The sequence below is a fragment of the Oryctolagus cuniculus genome, chromosome 5 (assembly GCF_051225735.1).
Source record: "Oryctolagus cuniculus isolate XC-2025 breed Fujian yellow rabbit chromosome 5, ASM5122573v1, whole genome shotgun sequence".
Classification (NCBI taxonomy): Eukaryota; Metazoa; Chordata; class Mammalia; order Lagomorpha; family Leporidae; genus Oryctolagus; species Oryctolagus cuniculus.
Window position 1 is genome coordinate 60,466,087 of NC_142871.1, and position 26,242 is coordinate 60,492,328.

The 26,242-nt window shown below is 45.3% G+C and overlaps 1 protein-coding gene across 2 annotated transcripts in view; it reads right to left on the minus strand.

The window, feature by feature from the left end:
- The window catches only part of RPF2 (ribosome production factor 2 homolog), a 47,557-nt gene extending 21,733 nt beyond the window's left edge, over window positions 1-25,824 (minus strand). Inside the window, exons 1-7 of one of the 2 annotated variants that reach the window (XM_002714918.6) lie at window positions 25,658-25,824; window positions 24,895-25,027; window positions 19,721-19,758; window positions 13,247-13,286; window positions 8,986-9,067; window positions 5,037-5,113; window positions 56-155 (exon numbers count right to left, since the gene is read on the minus strand). In XM_002714918.6, the coding sequence (XP_002714964.3) occupies window positions 56-155; window positions 5,037-5,113; window positions 8,986-9,067; window positions 13,247-13,286; window positions 19,721-19,758; window positions 24,895-25,027; window positions 25,658-25,680 (493 nt within the window). In that variant the 5' untranslated portion in view covers window positions 25,681-25,824. The remainder of the gene's footprint in view (window positions 1-55; window positions 156-5,036; window positions 5,114-8,985; window positions 9,068-13,246; window positions 13,287-19,720; window positions 19,759-24,894; window positions 25,028-25,657) is intronic. The other variant, XM_089333799.1, reaches the window with a different exon arrangement.
- Between the last annotated feature and the right edge of the window lie 418 nt (window positions 25,825-26,242).

Consider the following 26,242-nt stretch of genomic DNA (forward strand, 5'->3'; position numbering starts at 1 on the left):
GACAGTCTTAGATTCCCTGAGATGCCTTGAATATAATAAACATTAAAATACTTACCAATAAGAAGACTTTTTAGTCTTCTATAGTCTTCTGTTGCATCAAAATCATCACCAGCAAATATCAACATGGGTTTCGTGCCCTCAGGACATTTACTATTCTATAAAATAAAAAAAATCACTTAATTATCAAAGTCTAAACTGTTTTATATGCTGCCTTTAAAGCAATCCGGGGACAAGTATCTGGTGCAGAGGTTAAAGTATTTCTTGGGATGCCTGCATCCCATATCAAAATGCCTGGAATGGAGTCCTGGCTCCACGCCCAATTCCAGCTTCCTGGGAGGCAGCAGGTGATGGCTCAAGTACTTGGGTCCCTACCACCTATGAGGGAGACCTTGTTTGAGTTTCCAGCTGTTCTGAATTTGGCTTGGCCCAACCCTGGTTTCTGTAGGCATTCAGGAAGTAAACCAACAGATGGGAGATCTGTCTCTCTGCTTTTCAAATAATAATAATAATAATAAAAATACGATAGAGATCATGGCATAGCAGGTTAAACAGCCATTTAGGATGTCAGCATCCAATGTCAGATTGTAGAACAGAGTCCCAGCTTCTCTGCTTCTGATCCAGTTTCCTGCTAACGTACACTTTAAGAAGCAGCAAGTGAGGCTCAAGTACTTTGGTACCTGGTACCCATGTGGAAGTAACAAATGGAGTTCCTGGTTCCTAGCTTCAGGTTGGCCCAGCCTAGGATGTTCTGAGTATTTGGGGAGTGAATCAATAGATGGAAAATCTCTCTGCCTCTCCCTCCCAATCACACTGCCTTTCAAATAAATAAATAAATCCTAAAAAAAAAAGTTAAAAAGCACATTTTATTAACTTTCTTAAAACTATGTCTGCAAATACTGACTTCAGATTTTAAAAGAGATGGGATTTGGGGCTGGCGCTGCAGCTCAGTGGGTTAAAGTCCCAGCCTGCATCACAGGCATCCCATGTGGATGCTGGTTCGAGTCCCAGCTACTCCTCTTCTGATCCAACTCTCTGCTATGGCGTGGGAAAGCAGTAGAAGATGGCAAAAGTGCTTAGGTCCCTGCACCCACGTGGGAGACCTGGAAGAAGCTCCTGGTTCCTGGCTCAGCTCTGGCTGTTGAGGAGTGAACCAGCGGAATGGAAGATCTCTCTTTCTCTCTCTGCCTCTCCTCCTCTCTCTGTATAACTCTGACTTTCAAATAAATAAAATAATTTAAAAAAAAAAGATGGGATTTTTTAACCATATAGATTGATTATATTGAAAAATAATAATCTGTTCTATTCACCTTCATTACTGTAGGATGTCTGCATCCTTATGGCAGTGCCTAGGTTCAAGTTCCAGATCCACTCCCAATTCCAGCTCCCTGCTAACACACACTCTGGTGGACAGCAGGTGATGGCTACCCACCCACATAGGAGTGGGTCCCTCTCACCCGTATAGGAGACCGGGAGTGAATTCCTGGCTCCTGGCCCAGTCCAGGCTATTGTGGGCAACTGGGAAAGGAATCAGCGGACCGACATCTATGTCACCATCTCTCTTGGCCTCTCAAATAAAAATAAATAAAAAAGCTACACTTGCAAAAAGCCACAAAACAAACCCAAACATACAAATGAAAACAACTGAAAATAGCCTGCCTCCCAGTACTAAAACAAATTAATTTGCAGGAAAAAATTTGATTTATAGCACTGTGCCTTTACTGTCATATCACATCAAGCTTTTTTTTTTTTTTTTTTTTCTGAGAGGTAGAAAGAGAAAGATTGCTGATTTATTCCCTAAGAGTATTTGTAAATGACAGCTAACTAAACTATCAACTAGTCATTTACATGGGAAGCAACATAACTGTATACAAGCTATAGAAATACGGGCAAATCCTTAGCTGGCAGGAGTGAAACTTTTTATAAATGTATTCTGGGGGCCGGCGCTGTGGTTCAGTGGGTTAAATTCCCAACTGCAGTGCCAGCATCCCAAATGGGCAGCAGTTTGAGTCCCGGCTGCTCTACTTCCAATCCAGCTCCCTGCTAATGTGCCTGGGAAAGCAGTGGAAGACGACCCAAGTTTTTTCAGTTCCTGCACCCACATGGGAGATCTGGAGGAAGCTCCTGGTAGTATGGACATTTCAATATTAATCTTCCAATCCACGAACATGGAAAATTTTTCCATTTTTTTGTGTCTTAATTTCTTTAATATTTTATAATTTTCATAATAGAGATTTTTTTACTTCCTTGGTTAGGTTTGTTACAAAGTATTAAATTTTTTTTGTAGCTATTGTGAATGAGATTGATCTTAGAAGTTCTTTCTCAGCCATGGCATTGTTTGTGTATACAAAGACTACTGATTTTTGTGTGTTAATTTCATATCCTGTCATTTTACCAAACTCTTTAATGAGTTTCAACAGTCTCTTAGTGGAGTCCTTTGGATCCCATATATATATATATGGGATATATATATATATATATATATAATCATCATCTCATCTGCAAATAGGGATAATCTGACTTCCTCCTTTCTCATTTGTATCCCTTTGATTTCTTTTTCTTGCCTAATGGCTCTGGTTAAAACTTCCAGGACTATATTGAATAGCAATGGTAACAGTGGGCATCCTTGTCTGGTTCTGGATCTTAATGGGGATGCTTCCAACTTTTCCCCATTCAATAAGATGCTGGCTGTGGGTTTGTCATAAATTGCCTTGATTGTGTTGAGAAATGTTCCTTTGATGCCCAATTTGCTTAAGGCTTTCATCATGAAAGGATGTTGATTTTATCAAATGCTTTTCTGCATCTACTAGAATAATCATAAGGTTTTTATTCTTCAGTTTGCTAATGTGATGTATCATATTTATTGATTTACAAATGGTGCACCATCCCTGTGTAGCAAGGATAAATCCCACTTAGTCCCAGTGAATGATCTTTCTGATGTGTTGTTGGATTAAATTAGCCAGTATTTATTAAGGAGTTTTGCATCTATGTTCATCAGGGATATTGGTCCTTAGTTCTCTTTCTCAATTGTATCTTTTTCAAGTTTAGGAATTAAGGTGATGCTGACTTCACAGGAGGATTCCCTCCCTTTCAATTGTATTTCACCACCTTGGAAGTGGAAGAGAAGGGGCAGAGGGCTTGAGGGTGTACCTACAGCCAGTGCTCAGGCCCACCCAGCTGGAGGCTAAACTAGCAACAGTGGCAAAGATGAAATGGAGATCTGTATACAACACCAGAGGAAAACAGTAATATGATGGTGTCCATCATAAGCACCACAGTTTAAGCTTTCTAGTATGTTCTCATCACTGATAAGCATATTCACCTATGTTACCTCATCTGATGTTGTTATATATTTTATGCTTCACTACAAAAGGTCATGGAAGTCATCAGCTAATCAGGTCACAAATGTCACCTAAAAGGCCAAGCCAGGCCTCCTCCCCAAGTATTCTGCTTCTACATCCAATCCTGCGGCACTGTTCTGCCCTATACCTGGGGAAGATGGGCTGAATGACTAAATGGGATATGGTAAAGGCCTTTTTCAAACCTATAGGATAAGAATATTTAAGAATTCTAATAAACCTGGAGGTATCTCCCATTTTTAGAAGATAGCTGGGGAAAGGACTGATAATATATTTGCTACAATTTATTTTTAACTATACCATGAGCCTGAAAAACCCATAAATGGGGCCAAACACCTAGAATGGCAGATGAAAGGCCCACATCCCATATCAGAGTGTGTGTTCAAGTCCTGGCTCCACACTCAGTTTCAGCCTCCTGCTGATGCCTAACCCAGGTAGGCAACAGGTGATGACACAAGTCACCAGCTTAGGTCCTTGCCACCCACATGAAAGACCTGGACTGAATTCTTGGCTCCTGGGCATTTGAGGGGTGAACCAGCTGATGGGAATTCTAAAAATAAAATAAAATAATTTCTAAAAGCCCATAAACTGACAATAGTTACACATTTTCCATTCTAACAGTTTCCTTTCTCTCAAATCCCTTGAGTCCTAATCTTGGTTATACTAACTACGTGTGACTCTAGGTCACCAATGAAACCTCTCTGAGCCTCAATCTCCAAATCTAAGCTGCAGGACAAATTACTTCAGCCTCACCCAGCATGGCTATGAGTCCAAGTCAAATATATTTGCTGGGACAGACGGAGCCAGAAGCAGAGTTCTGAGGGAGCAGTTGTTTAATTTGTAACCAAAAGCTGAATTAGGACACTCTTCCTGCTATTTTTACTACTACTTACTACTTTCTATTCCATAATCCCTTTCAAACAAGGCAGATACAAGCCCCAAGGAGAGCTGAGCTACCCAATCATTTGCTAATGGCCAAAATATTGTCAGACCATCTTGGATTGAAAATAGGGCTCAAACTGAAAATTCTGGTATTTGTGAGATTCCTTAAAATAGATGCTGTGATAATGCAGATGGAGGGGATAGCACTTTCAGCCCTGGGGCTAGATAAGATTTAGGAAGCCGTCTGAAGTCCACCTGCCAAAAGACTCACATGTATTATATGCTACATATAAACTCCTCTTTCAGAGTTACAGTAAAGGGCCAGGTATCTGGTGCAGCAGTTAAACGCCACTTGGGATGCCTGCATTCCATACTGGAGCGCCTGGTTCAAGTCCCACTCTGCTGTCCATTTCAGCCTCCTGCTAACACGCAACCTAGGAGGCAGCGGATGATGGCTCAGGATGCTGGGTCCCTGCCACCCTGAGGGAGGCCCAGATTCAGTTCCCAGTGCTTGCTTTCAGCCTGCACCAGCTCCGGCTATTACAGGCATTTGGGGAATGAGCCTGTGGATCTTCCTGGCTCATTCACTCTCTGTCTCTCTGCTTTTCAAATAAATGAAAATTTTCTAAAAAGATAAAGGTTAAAATAAAGTTGTATTTTTATCTTAGAGCATGCCAGAATAAAAAAACAAAGTCCTTTATACACAAAATACTATTAGTATTCTTTATTGCAAGAAGTCACCAATGGCCAAAAGCAACACTGCAAAGTGTTTTTTGTTTTTTATCATCAGTATCTTACCTTAATATCTTTTAGAGAGACAAACTTCTCAATTCCTAATTCAATCATATCCAGCACGTGGTAGTCATACATACGACCTAGAAGAAAAATACATTTTAAGCATGTTTTTTCCCAGTTGCCTACATGAACCTACTTACCTGCACATTCACAATGACCTAATAACTTTGCTCTTTGCTTTCTTGCTATACAAGATAGCAGTTTAGATAGAGTTTTCAACTCTATCTAAAATGCTGTTAGGACAGCAGTCACAGAAGTGATTTTAGCGATCATTCAGTATGACTCCTTATTTTATAGAATAACTGAAAGGCACGGCTGTTAGGGCTTGCCTGTGCCAGATCCAATCTCAACAGACACAGAAAAGGATTTTTTTTTTTTTTTAAGGTCTTCCTTCCATTGGTTCACCCCACAAATAGCCGCTATGGCCAGAGCTACGCCGATCCAAAGCCAGGAGCCAGGTGCTTCCTCTTGGTCTCCCACACGGGTGCAGGCGCCCAAGCACCTGGCCATCCTCCACTGCCTTCCTGGGCCACAGCAGAGAGCTGGACTAGAAGAGGAACCACCAGGACTAGAACTCGGTGCCCATATGGGATGCCAGCACCGCAGGCGGAGGATCAACCAAGTGAGCCCCCGGCAAGGATTCTTTTACGAGTTTATTTATTCAACAGATATTGACTAAGGAAGGATTAATTCATGTTGGGGAGAGGTTATTTTATTTTCCCTTAACTCTACACACACACACAGACACACACATATGCAAGAGTACTTTAGAATCAAGGGAAATATGAGACTAAAGTATTTATTTTGGTCCCCCAAAAATCAAATCCATACAGTTTTTTCAGAATATGCATCTCCTACGTACTTTCTGAAGACCTCTTGTATGTGTCAGACATGTACATACACCCACATGTACTAACGCATGTCTATCGCCTATCAGAAAACTATCTAGGGGCTGGCGTCGGGCACAGTGGGTTAAACTGCAAGCTGCACTACTGGCAGCCCATATGAACACCCGTTTGGTTTCTGCCTGCTCCACTTCCAATGCAGCTCCTTGCTCATGTGCCTGGAGAGCAGCTGACGATGTCCCAAGTCCTTGGGCCCCTGCCACCAACAGGGAATTCCCAGATGGAATTCCAGGCTCCTGGCTTCAGCCTGGTCCAGCCCTGGCCATTGTAGTCATTTGGGGAGTGAACCAGATGACAGAAGATCTCCATCTCCATCTCGCCCTTCTTGTTCTGTAACTCTGCTTTTCAAATAAATAAATAGTTTATATTTTATATCTTTTTAAATATTTATTTACTTACACTTACTTGAAAGGCAAAATTACAGAGTGGTAGAGGCTGAGTGAGGTCTTCCATCCACTGATTCACTCCCCAAATGGCCATAATGGTTGGAGCTGAGCTGATCTAAAGCCAGGAACCAGAAGCTTCCTCCGGGTCTCCCATGCAGGGAGACCCAAGCACCTGGGCCATCTCCACTGCTTTCCCAGGTACATCAGCAGAGAGCTAAATAGAAGTGGAGCAGCTGGGACTCGAACTGGCACACACAAGGGATGCCAGCACTGCAGGTGGCGGCTTTACCTACTACGCAACAGCACCAGCCCCATAAATAAATCTTTTGGAGCAGCTGGGACTCGAACTGGCACACACAAGGGATGCCAGCACTGCAGGCGGCGGCTTTACCTACTACGCAACAGCACCAGCCCCATAAATAAATCTTTAAAAAGAAAAAAAATATACATATAGGGGGCAACTGTATGGCACAGCAGGTTATACTACTACTTGTGAGACTGGAATCCATGTGTGTTGGTTCAAGTCTCATCTGTTCTGCTTCTGATCCAAGTTGCTGCTAATGCACCTGGGAAGGCAGAAGATGGCATAAGCACTTGGGACCCTGCCACCCACATGAGAGACTCAGATGGTGTTCTAAGCTCCTGGCTTTGGCCTGGGTCAGCCCTTGCCATTAAAACTATCTGAGGAGTGAGACAGAAGATGTAAGATCTTTCTCTGTCTCTGTCCCTCCTTCTCTGTCATTCTTACAAATAAATCTTTAAAAATTCAGGCTGGTGTTGTGGCATAGCTGGTAAAGCCACTACTTGTAATGCCAGCATCTCATATGGGCACTGGTTTGTGTTCTGGATGCTCCACTTACAATCCAGTTCCCTGCTAATGTAGTGGGACTTGGGAAAGAAGTGGAAGATAGCCCAAGTGTTTGGGTCCCTGCCACCCAAGTGGAGAGATCAAGATGAAGCTCCTGGCTTCTGGCCCAGTGCTGGCTGGGGAGTGAACCAGCAAATGGAAGATCTCTCTCTCTCTCCTTCTCTCTGTAATTCTTTTTTTTTTTTTTTTTTTTTTAAGATTAATTCATTTATTTGAAAGGCAGAGTTGCAGAGGCAGAGGCAGAGAGAGATGTCTTTCACCCCCTGGTTCACTCCCTAAATGGCTACATCAGCTGGAGTTGGGCCAATTTGAAGCTAAGAGCAAATTGGATTGGAAATGGAGCAGCCAAAACTCGAACTGGCACCCATGAGATGCTGGCACTTCATCTGGCTGCTTTACCTGCTATGTCACAGCACCTGCCCCTGTAACTTTGACTTTCTAAATAAGCAAATAATTTTTTTTTTTTTTTTTTTTTTTTTTTTTTTTTTTTTTTGGACAGGTAGAGATATAGACAGTGAGAGAGAAAGAGAGAAAGGTCTTCCTTCTGCTGGTTCACTCCCCAAATGGCCGCTAAGGCCGGTGCTGTGCCGATCCGAAGCCAGGAGCCAGGCGCTTCTTCCTGGTCTCCCATGCAGGTGCAGGGGCCCAAGCACCTGGGCCATCCTCCACTGCCTTCCCGGGCCACAGCAGAGAGCTGAACTGGAAGAGGAGCAACCGGGATTAGAACCCGGCACCTATATGGGATGCCGGCGCCGCAGGTGGAGGATTAACCAAGTGAGCCACGGCACCGGCCCCTAAGCAAATAAACCTTTAAAAATAAATATACAATAAAATAAAACGGGGCCAGTGTTGTGGTACAGGAGGTTAACCAATTCTTGCAATGCTGGCACCCCATTTAGGAGTGTCAGTTTGTGTCTAAGCTACTCTGCTTCCCATCCAGCTCCCTGCTAATGTGCCTGGGAAAGCAGCAGAGCATAGCTCAAGTATCTGGGATCCTGTCAGTCAAGTGGGAAATCTGGACGGAGTTCCAGGCTCCTGGAATCCATCTGGACCAACCCAGCCATTTCAGCCATTTGGGGAATGAACCATCATGAAAGCTGGCGTCTTTCTCTCTGCCTATGAATTAAATCTGAAAAAAACATATCTATGACTTGAAGTAAGGTAATTTGCCCCCAATCTCAGTGGACACACGACATGTGGGAACTTAGTGAGACTCAGCATAAGCTGCACGTACAACTGAGTAAATGGGTGGAGGTGAGAGCACCAAGAGGCCACACTCTACTTAAACCACAACTTGCTTCCAACAGAGACACAAGGCAGACAACCAAGGAAAGGAACTCTTTCAAATTCCTTCTTACTGGCGCTCTTTCCTTGAATTGGTGAATTATATGTATATGCCTCACTCTTCACCTGGAGACAGGTAGATTAATAAGTAACTTTATTCAAGGCCAGAAGGTAAAATAAAGAAAGCAAAAATCCATGGGGCCAGCGCTGCGTTGTAGTGGGTAAAGCCGCCACCTGAAGTGCTAGCATCCCATATGGGCACTGGTTTGAGTCCTGGCTGCTCCACTTCCGATCCAGCTCTCTGCTGTGGCCTGGGAAAGCAGTAGAAGATGGCCCAAGTCCTTGGGCCCCTGCACCCGCGTGGGAGACCCGGAAAAAGCTCGTTGTGGCCATCTGGGGAGAGAACCAGTGGATAGAAGACCTCTCTCTCTCTCTCTCTCTCTACCTATCTCTCTGTAACTCTTTCAAATAAATAAATAAAAATAAAGAAAGAAAGAAATGACACTTACCCAGAACTAGATTATTAGGTCGCTTCTTATTATGAGAACCAAACATGAATAAAGAACAATCTGACTTCTTTGAAAAGAATTCCTATAAAATCAATGAAATCCCATTTAGTCAATGCATAAATATAGGAATCTTAAGAATCTTGCCTCTAAACCTGAAAAAATATATCAGGTTTGTTTATCAGTAGTTTACGAAGACTTAATATAACTAAATAGAAATACAGAGAGGAAAATTACTAGCCTCAATGGCACAGCTTAGCATACATTTAAAGTATACATGGATACATAGGGGCAGGCATTTGATACAACAGTTAATATACTGCTTGGGCTGCTTGTATCACATATCCGAGTGCCTGGGTTTGAGTCCCAGCTACTCCACTTCCAATTCCAGCTTCTTGCTAATGCATACCTTGGAGGCAGCAGGTGATGGCTCAAGTACCTGGGTTCCTGCCACTCACTTGGGAGACCTTAACTGAGATCAAAGTTCCGAGCTTCAGTTTGGGCCAGTCCTGGCTACTGTAGACACTTGAATAATCAATCAGTCAGTCTCTGCCTTTCAGTCACAGAAATGATATTAGAAATGAGAGTAAATTGGCCTGCGCCGCGGCTCAATAAGCTAATCTTCTGCCTGTGGCGCCGGCACACCGGGCTCTAGTCCCGGTCGGGGTGCCGGATTCTGTCCCGGTTGCCCCTCTTCCAGGCCAGCTCTCTGCTATGGCCCGGGAGTGCAGTGGAGGAAGGCCCAAGTGCTTGGGCCCTGCACCCGCATGGCAGACCAGGAGAAGCACCTGGCTCCTGGCTTCGGATCAGTGCAGTGCACCAGCCGCAGCACACGAGCCGCAGTGGCCACTGGGGGTTGAACCAACAGAAAAAAGGAAGACCTTTCTCTCTGTCTCTCTCTCTCACTGTTCACTCTGCCTGTCAAAAAAAAGAAAAAAGAAAAAAAAAAAAAAAGAAGAAAAGAAAAGAAATGAGAGTAAATTAAAAAGGAAAGGAAGTAAAGAAATTATAAAAAATTAAAAATCAAGAACACATAAATATATATAACGGGCCTACATGAATTTATCAATATGATATTTTCAGATATCTGTATCACATTCAGGAGTTTGTAACACTTACAGCTACTTTTCACGGCTACCTGCATCCAAACAGGAGTCCTGACCTAGCACTTCCACACCACCCCAGCTGTGAGTAGACCCACAGCAGGTCGGTTGACTGGCAGGTCTGTGATACTCCAGCTCCCATTCAACTCTCAGAAGTACTGACTTCAATTACAGATTGAAGAGGAGCATATGTGTAAGTTTAGGGTTCCAATTCTAGACAGTTCCTTTTATGCTACACTCTCTACATCCCATACTTTCATTCGATTTATTGAGATCAATTTTAGTGCCATGTGTTCTAGTACAAAAACCAGCTGGAAAGCTTCAATTAATGACAAAAAACTTAAAAAAGAGATGGAACAGCTAGAAACCTCAGCTTTTCTCCCTGGGTACAAGACATTCAGAAGGGCAGGCCCCTGGACTTTGGCTACCATTCACCCCCGTGTCCAAGCAGAAGAACTCCCAGCTAAGGCGATAAGGTCAGAGTCCAGAATTCCATTTGCTGTGGCCTCTGGACAAATTAGCCTTCCTGAGAATTAATTTTATCATCAGGGACAAAAACCTACAAGGACTACATGAATGTCATATGTGACTGTACCTTATATATGTCAGGTACAAACTAAGTGTTCAAAAATATTTACTATCTACATCAATGGAAATGTTTTCTTAAAATTTTTTAACATTCTCATGCTATGATTAGCACCCCAAAGCTTCCATAAAACGTCCTTCAGTTTTTCTCCACAAAGTCTGCTTATTTGTTAAAATCCTAGAGCAGAGTAGTCAAAAATTATCTGTAAAATGCCAGACAGAGGCCGGCGCCACAGCTCAATAGGTTAATCCTCCACCTAGCGGTGCCGGCACACCGGGTTCTAGTCCCATTCAGGGCGCCAGATTCTGTCCCGGTTGCCCCTCTTCCAGGCCAGCTCTCTGCTATGGCCCGGGAAGGCAGTGGAGGATGGCCCAAGTGCTTGGGCCCTGCACCCCATGGGCGGCCAGGAGAAGCACCTGGCTCCTGCCATCGGAGCAGCGCGGTGCACCAGCCGCAGCGCGCTGGCCACGGCGGCCATTGGAGGGTGAACCAACGACAAAGGAAGACCTTTCTCTCTGTCTCTCTCTCTCACTGTCCACTCTGCCTGTAAGTAAGTAAGTAAGTAAGTAAGTAAGCAAGCAAGCAAGCAAGAACGAACGAACGAACGAACGAACGAACGAACGATTTTGATTTCATGGGCCTCATACAAACAGGGTTTTCGTCCAAAGACAGTTTGCTTCTACCAACTCCTGTTCTAATACACCAAAGCACATTTTCAAGACTGTGGTTAAAGAAATGTGTGATGAGGAAGATCAGAAGGAAGTGAATCACGTTTACAACACAACCACTCTACCCATGGCCACTGTGAGCTCTGGAGGTCTGAGACTTATTATTGTCAATGAAATATACTCTGTATTTCTGCATCTGGAAGGTAGAAGTTCAGAGAGGGCATGTCATGTTAACACTGGACTGGAATAGTAGTACTGCAGGAAGAGAGTGCTGCAGATTTCACAACGCAATACTGCTACAAAGTGGTACTTCACCACAGCATTATGATGGCATGAAACAAAATAAGCCCTTGATTAAGTGGTATATGGAGGAGAGAGAAGTCTGGGATATTTATATTTTCATGACTCTACAGCAAATGACTATGAAAAACCATGACATTAAAATGAAAGTGTTTTTTTAAAAAAATGAATAAAATTTATTTTTCTAATATTTGTCAATATAATTTTCTTTTTTAAAAAATGTTTATTTATTTTTATTTATCTGAAAGGCAGAGAGACAAAAGAAACAAAGAGCTTCTTCCATCTGCTGGTTTATGCCCCAAATGGCCAACAATAGCATGGGCCAGGCCAGGCTGAAGCCAGGTGGCAGAAACTCCATTCGGGTCTCCCCTGGGCAGTGGATGATGATCCAAGTACTTGGGCCAGTGCCATCCAAGCAGAACATGATGGAGTTCCTGGCTCCTGGCCCTGGCCTTGTTCAAAGCCAGCTGTTGCAGTCATTTGATCAGTAGATGGAACAGTGCCTTCCCTGTCTCTCCCTCTTCCCCTCTGTCATTCTGTCTTTCAAGTAAATAAACAGGGGCCAGCTCTGTGGCGCAGTAGGTTAATTCTCCGCCTGCAGCGCCGGCATCCCATATGGGCGCTGGTTCTAGTCCTGGCTACTCCTCTTTCAAACCAGCTCTCTGCTGTGGCCTGGGAAAGCAGTAGCCAAGTCCTTGGGCCCCTTCACCAGTGTGGGAGACCGGGAGGAAGCACCTGGCTCCTGGCTTCGGATCGGCGCAGCTCCGGCTGTTGTGGCCATCTGGGGAGTGAACCAATGGAAGGAAGACCTTTCTGTCTCCTTCTCACTGTCTGTAACTTTACCTCTCAAATAAATAAAAAATAAATAAATAAATCCTTAATGAAAAAGAAAACACAACAAATCAAGGCATACTGCCAGGTATTATGTAACCATAAAAGGAAAAATAAAATTTCTATAATAATCTTCCTTTTGATAATTCATTAATTATGCAGCACTTAAAATGGAACTCAGTTTTTAAAAATTCAATAAATATGATTGCAGGCATTAAATAATACACTTACTAACCATAGTGAAATGAGCTATGGTATATTTTTGAAAGTATAAAGGTTTTATTTTTCCTATATTTCACATCAAAATTCTTTCATACAGGATGATTATTTCTAATGCAAAAAATCTCAAATTAGGAGTACAATAGGAATTAGTCTAAATAATCACTTTCATGTGCCTTTTTTTTTTTTTTTTTTTTTGACAGGCAGAGTGGACAGTGAGAGAGACAGCGAGAAAGGTCTTCCTTTTTGCCATTGGTTCACCCTCCAATGGCTGCCATGGCAAGCGCGCTGCAGCCGGCGCACCGCACTGATCCGAAGCCAGGAGCCAGGTGCTTCCTCCTGGTCTCCTATGCGGGTGCAGGGCTCAAGCACTTGGGCCATCCTCCACTGCCTTCCCGGGCCATAGCAGAGAGCTGGCCTGGAAGAGGGGCAACTGGGACAGAATCCAGCACCCCGACCGGGACTAGAACCCAGTGTGCAGGAGCCGCAGGCAGAGGATTAGCCTATTGAGCCACAGCGCTGGCCCATGCGCCCTTAAATCAGATTCTTATACTTACCAGTGATGTCTGATCTTCAAATGGTCTTGTAATATTTTTCCTAAGAATATTAAAAAAGTGACAATTTAAAAAATCTTAATAAGTAAACATAATTAATGTATTAAATAAAAGATAATTTTATATTCAGATTAATACATTTAAAAACTGGAAGAATATTCATTCATTCAAATACTTATTTAGTGCCCATTATATGCCAGACACACTTACAGAAGCTAGAGATATTATGTTAAATAAGATACTTGCTTTCCTGGAGCTTATATTTTAGTGGAAAAATAAATAATTCCAAAAAGTAATAACTGGGGTGGGCATTTAACCTAGCATTAAAAGAAGCCTGTTAAGACTTCCAGACCCTGGACAGGCAGGGCCTCCACTAAGCCCCTAATACGCAGGAAGCAGCTACAGAAGAGATGACTCTACATCCATCAACATCCCTTAGGATTAAGGGAATGGAGTCTCTGAGGGAAGAATGTTGTAAGTAAGCATACAGAATAAAATTGATCAGGTTTGTGAACTGGATTACCCTGCCTTCAGCACGCCCCTGTGTGACCTCATGCCCCTACCTGGCCACACCTGTGCCCCCACCAGCCAATCAGGTTAATTAACCACTCCCCTTTGGAAGTGAATTAAAAGCCTGGGACAGGATGTGCCCAGCCCTTTTTTCCTCTTTGGCTTCTTGCCATTGTGGACTGGCACAGCCCCTGCACCTCCAGGGTGTGTGGCCTTTGGGCCACCTGCCCCATGCTTCCTGGCCTAGATGCTCCTCCATGTTGCTGGCTCCTGGTACTCGGTATAAATCAGATTTACCTCTCTCCTATAGATAGAGCCCTCACTTTCTTATGCATTTTTCCTCACTGAATAAAAGCTTAAAAATGAAAAAAATAAAAAATAAAAGAAAGGAAGCATGTTAAGACACATGCTGTGGGACAGGAATTGTGGTGCAACAGATTAAGCCACGGCTTGGGATGCCCACATTCCACATTATAACACTAGTTCAAGTCCTGGCTACTCAGCTTCCAACCCAGCTCCCTGTTAATGAGCCTTGGAAGCAACAGATGATGATGATGACTCAAGTACTTGAGTTCCTGCCATCCACCTGAAGATCCAGAGGGAGTTCCTGGTCCTGACTTCAACCTGGCTCAGCCCAGCTATTGTAGGCATTTGGGGAGTCAATCAGTGGATGGAAGATCTCTCTGTGTGTGTATGCATGTTTGTCTTCAGTCTGCCTTTCAAACAAATACATCTTTAAGGAAAAATAAGATGTTTGCTGTCCCTCATCAGAGCACCTGGGTTTGGTTCCCAGCTCTGGCTCCTAACTCCACTTTCATGCTGATGTGGACTCTGGGAGGCAGCAGGTAATGGTAGTGGAGCAAGTAATTAGTAATTACATGGGAATCCTGGATTGGGTTCCCAGCTCCTGAATCTGGCCTGGTCCAGCCAAAGGTCCTGCAGGCATCTGGGAAGTGAACCAGTGAATGGGGGTTCACTCTTTCTCTCTGAAATACTTGTTGTTATTGTTGTTAAAAAAAAAAAGAAGCAAAGTAGGGGCTGGCATTGTAGCACAGCAAGTTAAGATGCTGCTGGCGACATTAGCATCCCATATGGGCTTCAGTTTGAGTCCCAGCTGCTCCACTTCTGGTCCGCCTCCCTGCTAATGACCTGGGAAGGCAGCAGAAGATGGTCCAAGTATCTGGGCTCCTGCACCTACATGGGAAACTCGGATAGAGTTCCAAACTCCTGGCATCAACCTGGCCCAGGGCTGGCTGTGTGCATCTGGGGAGTGAACCAGTTTTTCACCCTTTTTTTGGGGGGTGGGGGGCGGAGGGGTGAGGGTAAGTGGAAACCAGTCCCGATCAACTAACTTACTCTAATTGTGGCTGACAGTTCTGGAGAAGTTGGAAAGAGTTGGATTTTTTTTTTGTCCCCTCTCCCCTCAACGGGGCAGACAAGTGCCACTAGGTACTTTATAAACACATGATTTGGGGGTTCAAGCAAGAACTCAGAGATAGTCAAGGCAGAGACAGAAGCCGAGAGCGAAAGGAATATGTCTCTCCTCTCTATGTAACTTTGCCTTTCAAAGAAATAATGTCTAAAAATAAATTTAAATAGTAATAGTTGTAATAAAAATATGGTAGTAAGTCAGTGTGCAGAGTGATAAATTACTATTTGAACTGAGACTTGATTATTCAGTTAGCCATTAAAAATTATGAGGTTAAGATTATTCTAAGAAGAGGAAAAAGAATTCAAAGGTTCTAAACAGATAGGCAGCAGTGTCACTGGAGTTCAGGGAGCAAAGGGTATGGTGGGGGTTATGACTTCAGATACAGACCAAGCGCAGACTCTCTAGGGTCTAAGGGATATAGATTAGATATTAGAAGAGTAACAGGAACATTGGTCAAATGTAGGCAGGAGAGTCATAGGATCAAACATAAGCTCTCCTTTTAAAGGATCACTTTGTCTGCTAAATGAAAATGGACTACAGCAAGACAGAACAATTTAAACAATAAAATAAATAATACCACTGAATTATAACTCAGAAAAACACAATAAATATGAGTTCAAACTCATGTAAGTAATTAAACAGATGGAGATGGGACAGATTTTCCTTCAGAATTGCAGTTTCTATAAAAAGAAGGAATAAGGGAAACAGAAGACCACCCTAAGAGCACCACAATAACAATTGTTGGAGACAAGGACTACCAACAGATGCTAAAATTAATGAGCGAGGGGCTGGCGCTGTGGCATAGCGGGTAAAGCCGCAGCCTGTGACACTAGCATCCCATATGGGCACTGGTTTGAGTCCCGGCTGCTCCACATCATATTCAGTTCCCTACTAATGGTCTGGTAAAAGCAGCAGGAGATGGCAAAGTGCTTGAGTCACTGCCACCTACATGGGAGACCCAGATGAAGCTCCTGGCTCTGGCCTGGCCCAACCCCAGCTGTGAAAGCCATCTGGGGAGTGAGCCAGTAAACTGAAGATTGATCTCTCGCTCTCCCTCTCCTTGTAATTCTTTCAAATTAATAAATAAATCTTCTTTAAAAATTGAATTAAATTAATGAGCAAAGGTTTGAGGAAAAAGGATGTAGTTGGCCCTCCACCTTTACAGGTTCCACATTAGCAGATTCAACTAACCACAGATTAAAAAATGTATTTTAGGGGGGACATTTGGCGCACCAGTTAAAACACTGCTTGAGACAACTATATCCCAACTGGGAGTGCCTGAGTTTGAGCCCCAGCTCTGCTTCCAATTCTAGCTTCCCGCTAATATGCAACTGGGGATACAACAGGTGACAGCTAAAGTCCTTGGGTCCCTGCCACTCATGTTGGGAGAACGAGACTTACTTCCAGGCTCCTGGCTTCAGTCTGGCCCAGCTCCAGCTACTGTGGGCATTGGATGAGTGAAAAAATAGGTGGAAGATCTCTGCCTTTCAAACAAGAATTTTTTTTAAAAACTTCAGGAGCAGGCATTGTGGTAGAGCAGGTTAGGCAGCTACTTGGGACGCCTGCTTCAAGTCCCAGCTCATCCATTTCTGATCTAGCTTCTTTCTAATACACCTAGGAGGCAACAGATGATGGCCCAACTACTTGGGTTCCTGCCACCATGTGGGAATCCCAGATGGAGTACCTGGCTCTTGGCTGCAGCCTGGCCGTAGTACTGATTGTTGTAGGTATGAACCACAGTACAATAGGGAGTGAACCAGTAGAGACAAGGTATCTCTGTTTCTGTTATCTCCCTCTTTGTATTACTCTGCCTTTCAAATCAATAAATTTTTTTAAGATTTTTATTATTACTTATTTGAAAGTCAGAGTTACACAGAGAGAGAAGACAGGCAGAGAGAGAGAGGTGTTCCATCTGACGGATCACTCTCCAATTGGCTGCAACGGCCGGAGCTGTGCCAATCCGAACCCAGGAGCCAGGAGCTTCCTCCAGGTGTCCCATGTGGGTGCAGGGGCCCAAGGACCCAGGCCATCTTCTACTGCTTTCCCAGGACACAGCAGAGAGCTGGATGGGAAGTAGAGTAGCCAGGTCTTGAACCGGCACCCATATGGGATGCCGGCACTTCAGGCCAGGGTGTTAACCCGTTGCGCCACAGCACCGGCCCCACAAATCAATAAAATTTTTTAAAATGTTTTCAGGGGGCCGGCACTCTGGCGCAGCGGGTTAACACCCTGGCCTGAAGTGCTGGCATCCCATATGAGAAAGAGGTTCAAGACCCGGCTGCTCCACTTTCTATCCAGCTCTCTCCTACAGCCTGGGAAAGCAGCAGAAGATGGCCCAAGTCCTTGGGCCCCTGCACCTGCATGGGAGCCTGGAAGAAGCTCCTGGCTCCTGGCTTTGGATCAGTGCAACTCTGGCTGTTGAGCCAATTGGGGAGTGAACCATTGGATGGAAGACCTCTCTCTCTCTCTCTCTGCCTCTCCTCTCTTTCTCCCTCTGCCTCTCCTCCCTCTGTGCAATCCTTTCAAATAAACAAATAAATCTTTTTAAAAAGTTTTCAGATTACTTATTTATTTGAAAATCAGAGTTACAGAGACACAGGGAGAAGAAGGGAGATCTTCCATCTGTTGGTTCACTCCCCACATGGCTGCAACAGTCAGGACTGGGCCAATGCCAAGTGCCAGGAGCTTCTTCTAGGCCTCCCACGTGGGTGGCAGGGACTCAACCACCTGGGCCATGTTTCGAAGCTTTCCCAGGCCGTTAGCAGGCAGCTGATTCAGAAGAAGAGCAGCTGGGACACAAACAGCAACTGTATGGGATGCTGGCACTGCAGGTGTTGGCTTTACCTGCTATGCCACAACACCAGCCCCATAAATAAAATCATAAAAAAAATTTTTTTAAATTCCATCTGACTTGAATTTGTAGACTTTTTTTTTTTTTTTTTTTTTCAAAAGACCATTTATGGGGCCGCCACCCGCAGTGCCCGCATGTAGTGCCGGTTCAGGTCCTGGCTGCTACTCTTCCAATCCAGCTCTCTGCTATGGCCTGGGATAGCAGTAGAAGATGGCCCAAGACCTTGGGTCCCTGCATCTGCCTGGGAGACCTGGAGGAAGCTCCTGGCTCCTGGCTTTGGATCAGCCTAGCTCTGGCTGTTGCAGTCATTTGGGGAGAGATAGCGAGTAGAAGACCTCTCTTTGCCTCTGCCTCTCTGTGACTCTCAAATAAATAGGTAAGTTAAAAAAAAAAAAAAGATCATTTATTTCTTTATTGGAAAGACTGAGCAACAAAGAAAAGGAGAGATCTTCCAACCACTGACTCACTCTCAAAATGTCTGCAACAGCTAGAGCTGGGCCAGGCTGAAGCCAGGAGTCCAGAACTCCATCTGGGTCTCCCATATGGGTGGCAGGGACCCACGTACTGGGCCACCATCCACTGCCTTCTCAGGTACCTTAGCTGGAAGCTGGATGGGAAGTGGAATAGACAGGACTTGAATCAGCACTCCAACAAGGGAGTGCTCCAATAAGCATCACAAAGGACAGATTAATCCACTGTGCCACAGTGCCTTCCCCGACATTTTTCTTGTCTTTATTCCCTAAATAATAAGCACAGCAATTATTTACAGATCATTTGCTTGTACTGGGTATTAAAAGTAATCTAGAAAGTATTAAAGCATGTTGGAAGGATGCAGACAAGTTACAGGCAATACTACACCATTTTATATATGTAACTTGAGCATCCTGATTTTGGGATCTGTAGGTGTCTTGAAAACAATCCCCCACAGATACCAACTGAGAGCCTACAAGTACCTCGTCCATATACTTACTAACTACAAAGGGGAAAACGGTTACTGTAGTGGAGAAATCCAGCCGACATTTTTTTTTAAGGTTAACACCATGAGTAGAAGACATACTGACATCCTAGGTAGTCTCCGGTAATATTTCCCAGGAGAAGCACAACAGTTTCGTGACATTCTTAGCAAAAATGCATAACTCAACCTATTCATGAGAAAACTTTAGACAAACCCAAACTGAGGAATAATTTACTGACAGATACAACATCAAAAGTATCAAGGTCGTGGAAGTCAGAGACAGAGCAACTGTTACAAACTGGGGAAATGGGGGAGACAGGGAAACCAAATGCAATGTGGGATCCTGGGACAGGAAAAGGGTGTCAGAAAACTAATGAAATCTAAATTTAGTTAAATCTAATTTAGTTAACATTATGGCACCAATGTTAACTTCTTAATTATGATCATTGCATTACAGTTATCCAAGATATAACAAGAGAAGATGATAAGCAAAGGATATATAGGAGCTCTACTTTTTGGAACTTTTCTGTACACACAAAATTTTTTCAGAATAAAAAATATCTAAGCATTCTGGAACATTCACAACAAATGAAAACAAAGCAGCTTTATGTAAGGAATTATTATAATGTCTTTCTATAACAAAATTTCTCTAAAATTCTAGACAAGTGGTTACTACTTTCATAATGGAACAAAATAATTTAGAATCAAGTAAAGGAAATCATGACTTACTTTTTATACAGTATACCATATGGTTTTTTCAGTGCGTACTGTAAAACACAAAATAACATATTTCAAAACAAAACATTCTGAAAAGCAGAGGTAAACATAAAGTATCCTAATAAATATTCCACGAGCTTACCCTGGTTCCTAAATTCTGATGTCTTCTGCTTAGCTCCCTTTTGATGAACTAAAATACCTTGTAATGTGAGTTAACATTTTAAGTTAAAGGTTTCTAAGCCCTTTCAACAGTCTGTCCAACTTAAATGATTCATTTCTTTAAATTCCACCTAGTCCATTCTCTCCAGGCAAACAACTGGACAGTAGAAAGAAAAGAGGGGTGGTGCTGTGGCATAATGGGTTAGGTCTCCGCCTGTGGCACTGGCATCCCATATGGGCACCAGTTTGAGTCCCGGCTGCTCCACTTCCGATCCAGCTCCCTGCTGATGTGCCTGGGAAAGCAGTGAAGGATGGCCCAAGTGCTTAGGCCCCTGCCACTCACGTGGGAAACCCAGAGGAAGCTCTTGGCTCTTAATCAGCCCAGTTCTAGCCACTGTGAGTGGAAGGTACCCAACCACCTGAACTTTCAATACTGGGCCCCCAGGGTCTCCATTAGCAGGAAGCTCAGATCAGGACTGGAGCTGGGTCTCTAACCTAGGTACTCCAATAGAGAATATGAGCATCCCAACCCATGTCCTAACCACTGGGTCAAACACCTACTCCTATTTTTCCATACTTTTTTCAGCCCATCCACTGATAATCAGTTATTAGTTATGTGGCCAATACTGCCCTACCACAGGGAATATCAAAGATCTATGGCAGGGGTCACAATTGTGGCACAGCAAGATAAGCTGCCGCCTGCAATGTCAGCATCCCATGTGAGTGCTGGTTCTAGGCCCAGCTGCTCCACTTCTGATCAAACTACCTGCTAATTCACCTGGGAAACCAGCAGAACTGACACGAGTGCCTGGGCCTCTGCCACCCAGAGGGGACACCCGGATGGAGTGTCCTGGCTTCCTCCTGGCCCAGCCCCAGCTGTTGCACCACTTTCTCTGTAACTCTGTCTTTCAAGTAAACAAAATGCATAAAATGGTATTCTGAGTGGCTGGTGTTGTGGCACAGCAGGTTAAGCTACCACTTGTGATGCCAGTAGCCCATACAAGCACCAGTTTGAGTCCCAGCTCTCTGCTAATGTGCCTGGGAAGGCACCAGAGGATGGCACTTGGGCCCTTGCTACCCACATGGGAGACCCAGATGGTGTTCCAGGCTCCATGCTTTGGCCTGGCCCAGCTCTGGCTGTTTTCTTTGTCTCTCCCTCTCTAACTCTGATTTCAAATAAATACATAAATCTTTAAAATAAATAAATAATTTTAAAAAAAGAAAGCTCTATCGCAATGTCTTGCATTGGAGAAAAGAGTAAATGAGGAAACAACAAATATGGTGCAATCTTTTTTAAAAAAGATTTTTATTTATCTATCTGACAAGTAGAGTTACAGACAGTGAGAGGGAGAGACAGAGGGAAAGGTCTTCCTTCCCTTGGTTCACTTCCCAGATGGCCACAACGGATGGAGGTGCACTGATCCCAAGACAGGAGCCAGGTGCATTTTCCCAGTCTCCCATGCGGGTGCAGGGGCCCAAGGACTTGGGCCATCTTCTACTGCTTTCCCAGGCCATAGCAGAGAGCTTGGTTGGAAGAGGGGCAGCCAGAACTAGAACCAGCACCCATATGGGATGCCGGCACCAAAGGTGGAGGATTAACCTACTGCGCCACGGAGCTGGCCCCATAGTACAATCTTAATTCATCAACTATCAGAGCTGTGAACAAAGGAAATTCACCAGGAAGTTTTACCTTTAAAACTGTCTTAGGGGGGCCGGTGCTGTAGCATATAGGCTAAGCCTCTGCCTGCGGTGCTGGCACCCCATATGGGTGCTGGTTCATGTCCTGGCTGCTTCTCTTCTGATCCAGCTCTCTACTAACAGCCTGGGAAAGTCGTGGAAGATGGCCCAGGTGCTTGGGTCCTGAACCCACATGGGAAAGCCAGAAGAAGCTACTGGTTCCTGGATTTGGATTGGCCCAGCTCCAGCCACTGAAGCCATTTGGGGAGTGAACCAGGGGATCGAAGACCTTTCTCTGTCTCTCCATCTTTCTGGCTATATATAACTCTGCCTCTCAAGTAAATAAATAAAATCTTTTTAAAAAAAAAAATCTGTCTTATGGGGCCGGCACTGTGGCATAGCTGGTAAAATCTCTACCTGCAGTGTCGGCATCCATATGAGCCCCAATTTGAGACCTGGACACTCCACTTCTGATCCAGCTCCCTGCTAGAGCACCTGGAAAAGCAGTGGAGGACACCTCAAGTGCTTGGGCCCATGCACCTGCATAAGGGACCTAGAAGAAGCTCCTGGCTTTGGATCGGCTCAGTTCCAACTGTTGTGGCCATTTGGGGAGTGAACCAGTGAGACAAGGAAGACCTCTCTGTCTCTACCTCTCTCTGTAACTCTGACTCTCAAGAGTTACTTATTAGCTGGCGCGGTGGCTCAATAGGCTAATCCTCTGCCTTGCAGCGCCAGCACCCCAGGTTCTAGTCCCGGTTGGGGCGCCGGATTCTGTCCCAGTTGCCCCTCTTCCAGGCCAGCTCTCTGCTATGGCCTGGGAGTGCAGTGGAGGATGGCCCAAGTCCTTGGGCCCTGCACCCACATGGCAGACCAGGAGAAGCACCTGGCTTCTGGCTTTGGATCAGCCCGATGCGCCAGCCGCAGCGCGCCGGCCGCAGCGGCCATTGGAGGGTGAACCAATGGCAAAGGAAAGCCTTTCTCTCTCTCTCTCTCACTGTCCACTCTGCTTGTTAAAAATAAAAAAAAATAAAAAATAAAAAAGATTTACTTATTTATTTCAAAGGCAGAGTTACAGAGAGAGATCCTCCATCCACTGGTTCACTCCCCAAAGGGCTACAATGGCTGGAGCTGGGCCAATTTGAAGCAAGGAGTCTCTTCCAGGTCTCCCATGCGGGTACAGGGGCCCAAGCACTTGGGCCATCTTCCATTGCCTTCCCAGGCCATAACAGAGAGCTGGATTGGAAGTGGAGCAGCCAGGTCTCAAACAGGTACCCATATGGGATGCCGGCACTGTAGGCAGCAGCTTCACCAGCCATGCCACAGTGCCGGTCCAGGAAGTCATCCTTTTCACTAACGCCAAGCTCTCCTACTTCCAACATCTGTTGTCTCTGACCAGCTCATCACTTTCATTGCCAACACCAAACTCCAGATGTGCTTTACCTGGCTGACTGCAACAGCTTCCATTTCTTACTTTGCTCTCAGTCGTCTCTAATCAAGGCAATTAAAAGAACTGCTCAGATGGCTCAACTCCAATCTTTCGGTCACTCCACAGTTTTTCTGTTACTGTGGGACTGCTGCCTCCTCCTTTAGCTTCAACAGGCCAGCTTCCCTTCGGCCAGTCCGGAGAGCTGTCCTCCACATGCTTACGCCCCTCACACCTGCCCTGGCACAAGCTCCTTCCTCAGTTTAAAAGCCCCTCTCATCCACTTCCACTTCTTGCTCCAACTCCTTCCAAATGAAGGTTAAGTGTGATGGCTGGGAGGCCCGCCTTGTGTGTGGGACCCCTGCAGTGCGCCTTTAACTGTCCGATTCTACCATATGCATGCCTCCAGCACAGCACTTAATTTACAACATGTCCAATTTTTTTTTTCCACATTAAAAACTGCCTTATTGGGGCCAGCACTGTGGCGCAGCAAGTTAAGCCACTGCCTATGACTATGGTATCCCATATTAGAGCATCAGTCCGAATACTGGCTGCTTCGCTTCTGATCCAGCTCCCTGCTAATACGCCTGATGAAGCAGTGGAAGATGGCCCAAGTACTTGAGTCCCTGTCACCCATAAGGAAGACACAGATGGAGCTCCTGGCTCCTAGCTTTGGCCTGGCCCAGTCCTGGCCGTTGCAGCCATTTGGGGAATGAACCAGCAGATGGAAGATCTCTGTCTCTCCATTCTCTCTCTCTCTTTCTCTGCCTCCCCCTTTTGGTAAGCAGCAGATTCTACAGTTCCTTGGCTCAGTTACTGCCCACCAACCATGACAATTCCACAACACCACAATCCTGCCCCTGTCTAACTAAGCTCACTAAAGAGAGGGACTGTGTCTTTTTTTTTTTTAATTTATTCATTTATTTGAAAGTCAGAGTTACACAGAGAGAGAAGGAGGAGAGAGAGAGAGAGAGAGAGAGAGAGAGAGAGAAGGAGGGAGGGAGGGAGGGAGGGGTCTACCATCCACTGGTTCACACTTCAATTGGCTGCAATGGCCAGAGTTGCACTGATCTGAAGTCAGGAGCTTCTTCTGGGTCTCCCATGGGGGGTGGGGTATTCTACTGCTTTCCCAGGCCATAGCAGAGAGCTGGATCAGAACTGGAGCAGCTGGGACTTGAACCAGCGCCCATATGGGATGCCAGCACTGCAGGCAGCGGCTTTTATACCAGAGCATTGGTCCCAGACTGTGTCTTACCTAATTTATAATTCCCAGCACCTAGTACAGTAACTGGTATTGTAGAACATATAAATTATACAATAACATGCGATTATTTCACTTTATATAAAATAGATATCTTCCTAAAATGTGGGTAAACCAAATTCCAGAACTGAAAACCAGTTTAAGTTTACTAAGGGAACCAGCTGCTTTAAGGCAAACCAGTAGTCAGGGCCTTGGGGAGGGCAAATAATCTCCAACTTCAGCTCTTCTCTAAGGCCAGTAGGTTCAGGAAGGAAACATGTACCAACATTCTCCTCCAGCAGCAATCTAATTTCCTGAAAGTTTCTAAGACAATTCAATACCACTTAAATGTAAGCATAGGGTGCACGTTCAGTCTAACAGTGAAGATACGGCTGAGATATCCGTTTCCCACACCAGAGTACCTGGGTCAACACCAAGCCCCAGCTCCTGACCCCAGCTCTCAGCTACTGCAGACCCGGGAAGACACGGCGATGGTTCAGGCACAGGGTTCCTGCCACCTACATGGGACACCAGGACTGAGTTTCCAGCCCCTGGCTTCAGCCTGATCACACAGGCATTTAAGAAGTAAGACAGGGCGCTAGCTCCACCTCTCTCTCTCACTCTGCCTCTCAAATAAACACAAAAATTAAAAAAGAATATAAGTAAACAATAAGTACACATACATACCACATCTCTAAGCACTTGTGTTACTGTTGCATTTGCGTTGCCCCCTTTAATCAGCATGGCATTTTTAATATTTTCATTCAGCTTCGGTTCTCTCTTCTCAAGGAATCTCTTGGCCCGTTTTGTTTTGGGCTTTCTGTTCAGAAAATAATGCACAACAGTTTAAACATTTTCTTCACACTGCAAAAGCATGGCTTGACTAATGTGCAAATTCTTAAAACTCAACAGACATTATCCTAATATATTGTCGGGTTAGGTTTCCAGCACTAAACAAAACTCACTTTTTAGGGAGCTAGTAATAAATACACGTATTTAATACTGCTAAATATGTGTTCCACAACCCACCCTCACAGCTCTACGATGGACTGTCATGAAAGCTCTTTTTACAGAATAAACTGAACTTTACAAGATTTACGTTAACACCCAAGTGCTCAAACTCTGGATACACCCGCAGCGTCGCCCAGATCTGTCAGGCTCCGAGGTCTGTGCTTTTAACCGCTCGGGAAGCCAGCGGATTTTTAAATGCTAGCACAAAAGCGGCCAACGCCTGAGTCCCAGCGCCCATCCCGCGGGTCCCCTGGTGGGCTTCCCTGCTACGTCTCCGACAGGTGGCACGGGAGAGGGTGATCTGCCGCCACCAGGAACGACTGGGAAGCGGCGTCGGGCAGGAGCGACAGCCAGGAAGAGAAGGAAGCAGAAGGGTACCACGCCCGTCACCAGAGCCCCTGTCCTCGACTTCCCCGGGACGAGGACTCAGCGCACGTACACTATCCGATCCAAAGGGTCCATTGCTACCGCGGCCAAGCCAAGAAAACACACGTGCACCTCGCGGTAACCGGAGACAGCCGCGAGCGTCGCTCCAGGCGGAACCGGAAACTGCGCGTGACGCCACTTCCTGGGACGACCCCCGCCGCGGAGCTGGCGCCCATTTTTGATAGGCTCACGGTCTGTTGCCTTGGTTACGGGTTTTCGCCTTGGCTCGTCCCCGGAAATTACGGGTGCTAAGCAACGCTTTTAGTAACGCAGCCTCTCGCCACTGACGTCCAGGACTGTATGTATTACCTCAAGTCGGGTATTCAGAAGCCAGGGATTATTCTTCTGGAATAGAAATGGGTGCTGGCGCCGCGGCTCATTAGGCTAATCCTCCGCCTAGCGGCGCCGGCACACCGGGTTCTAGTCCCGGTTGGGGCGCCGGATTCTGTCCCGGTTGCCCCTCTTCCAGGCCAGCTCTCTGCTGTGGCCCGGGAGTGCAGTGGAGGATGGCCCAAGTGCTTGGGCCCTGCACCCCATGGGAGACCAGGAGAAGCACCTGGCTCCTGCCATCGGATCAGCGCGGTGCGCCGGCCGCGGC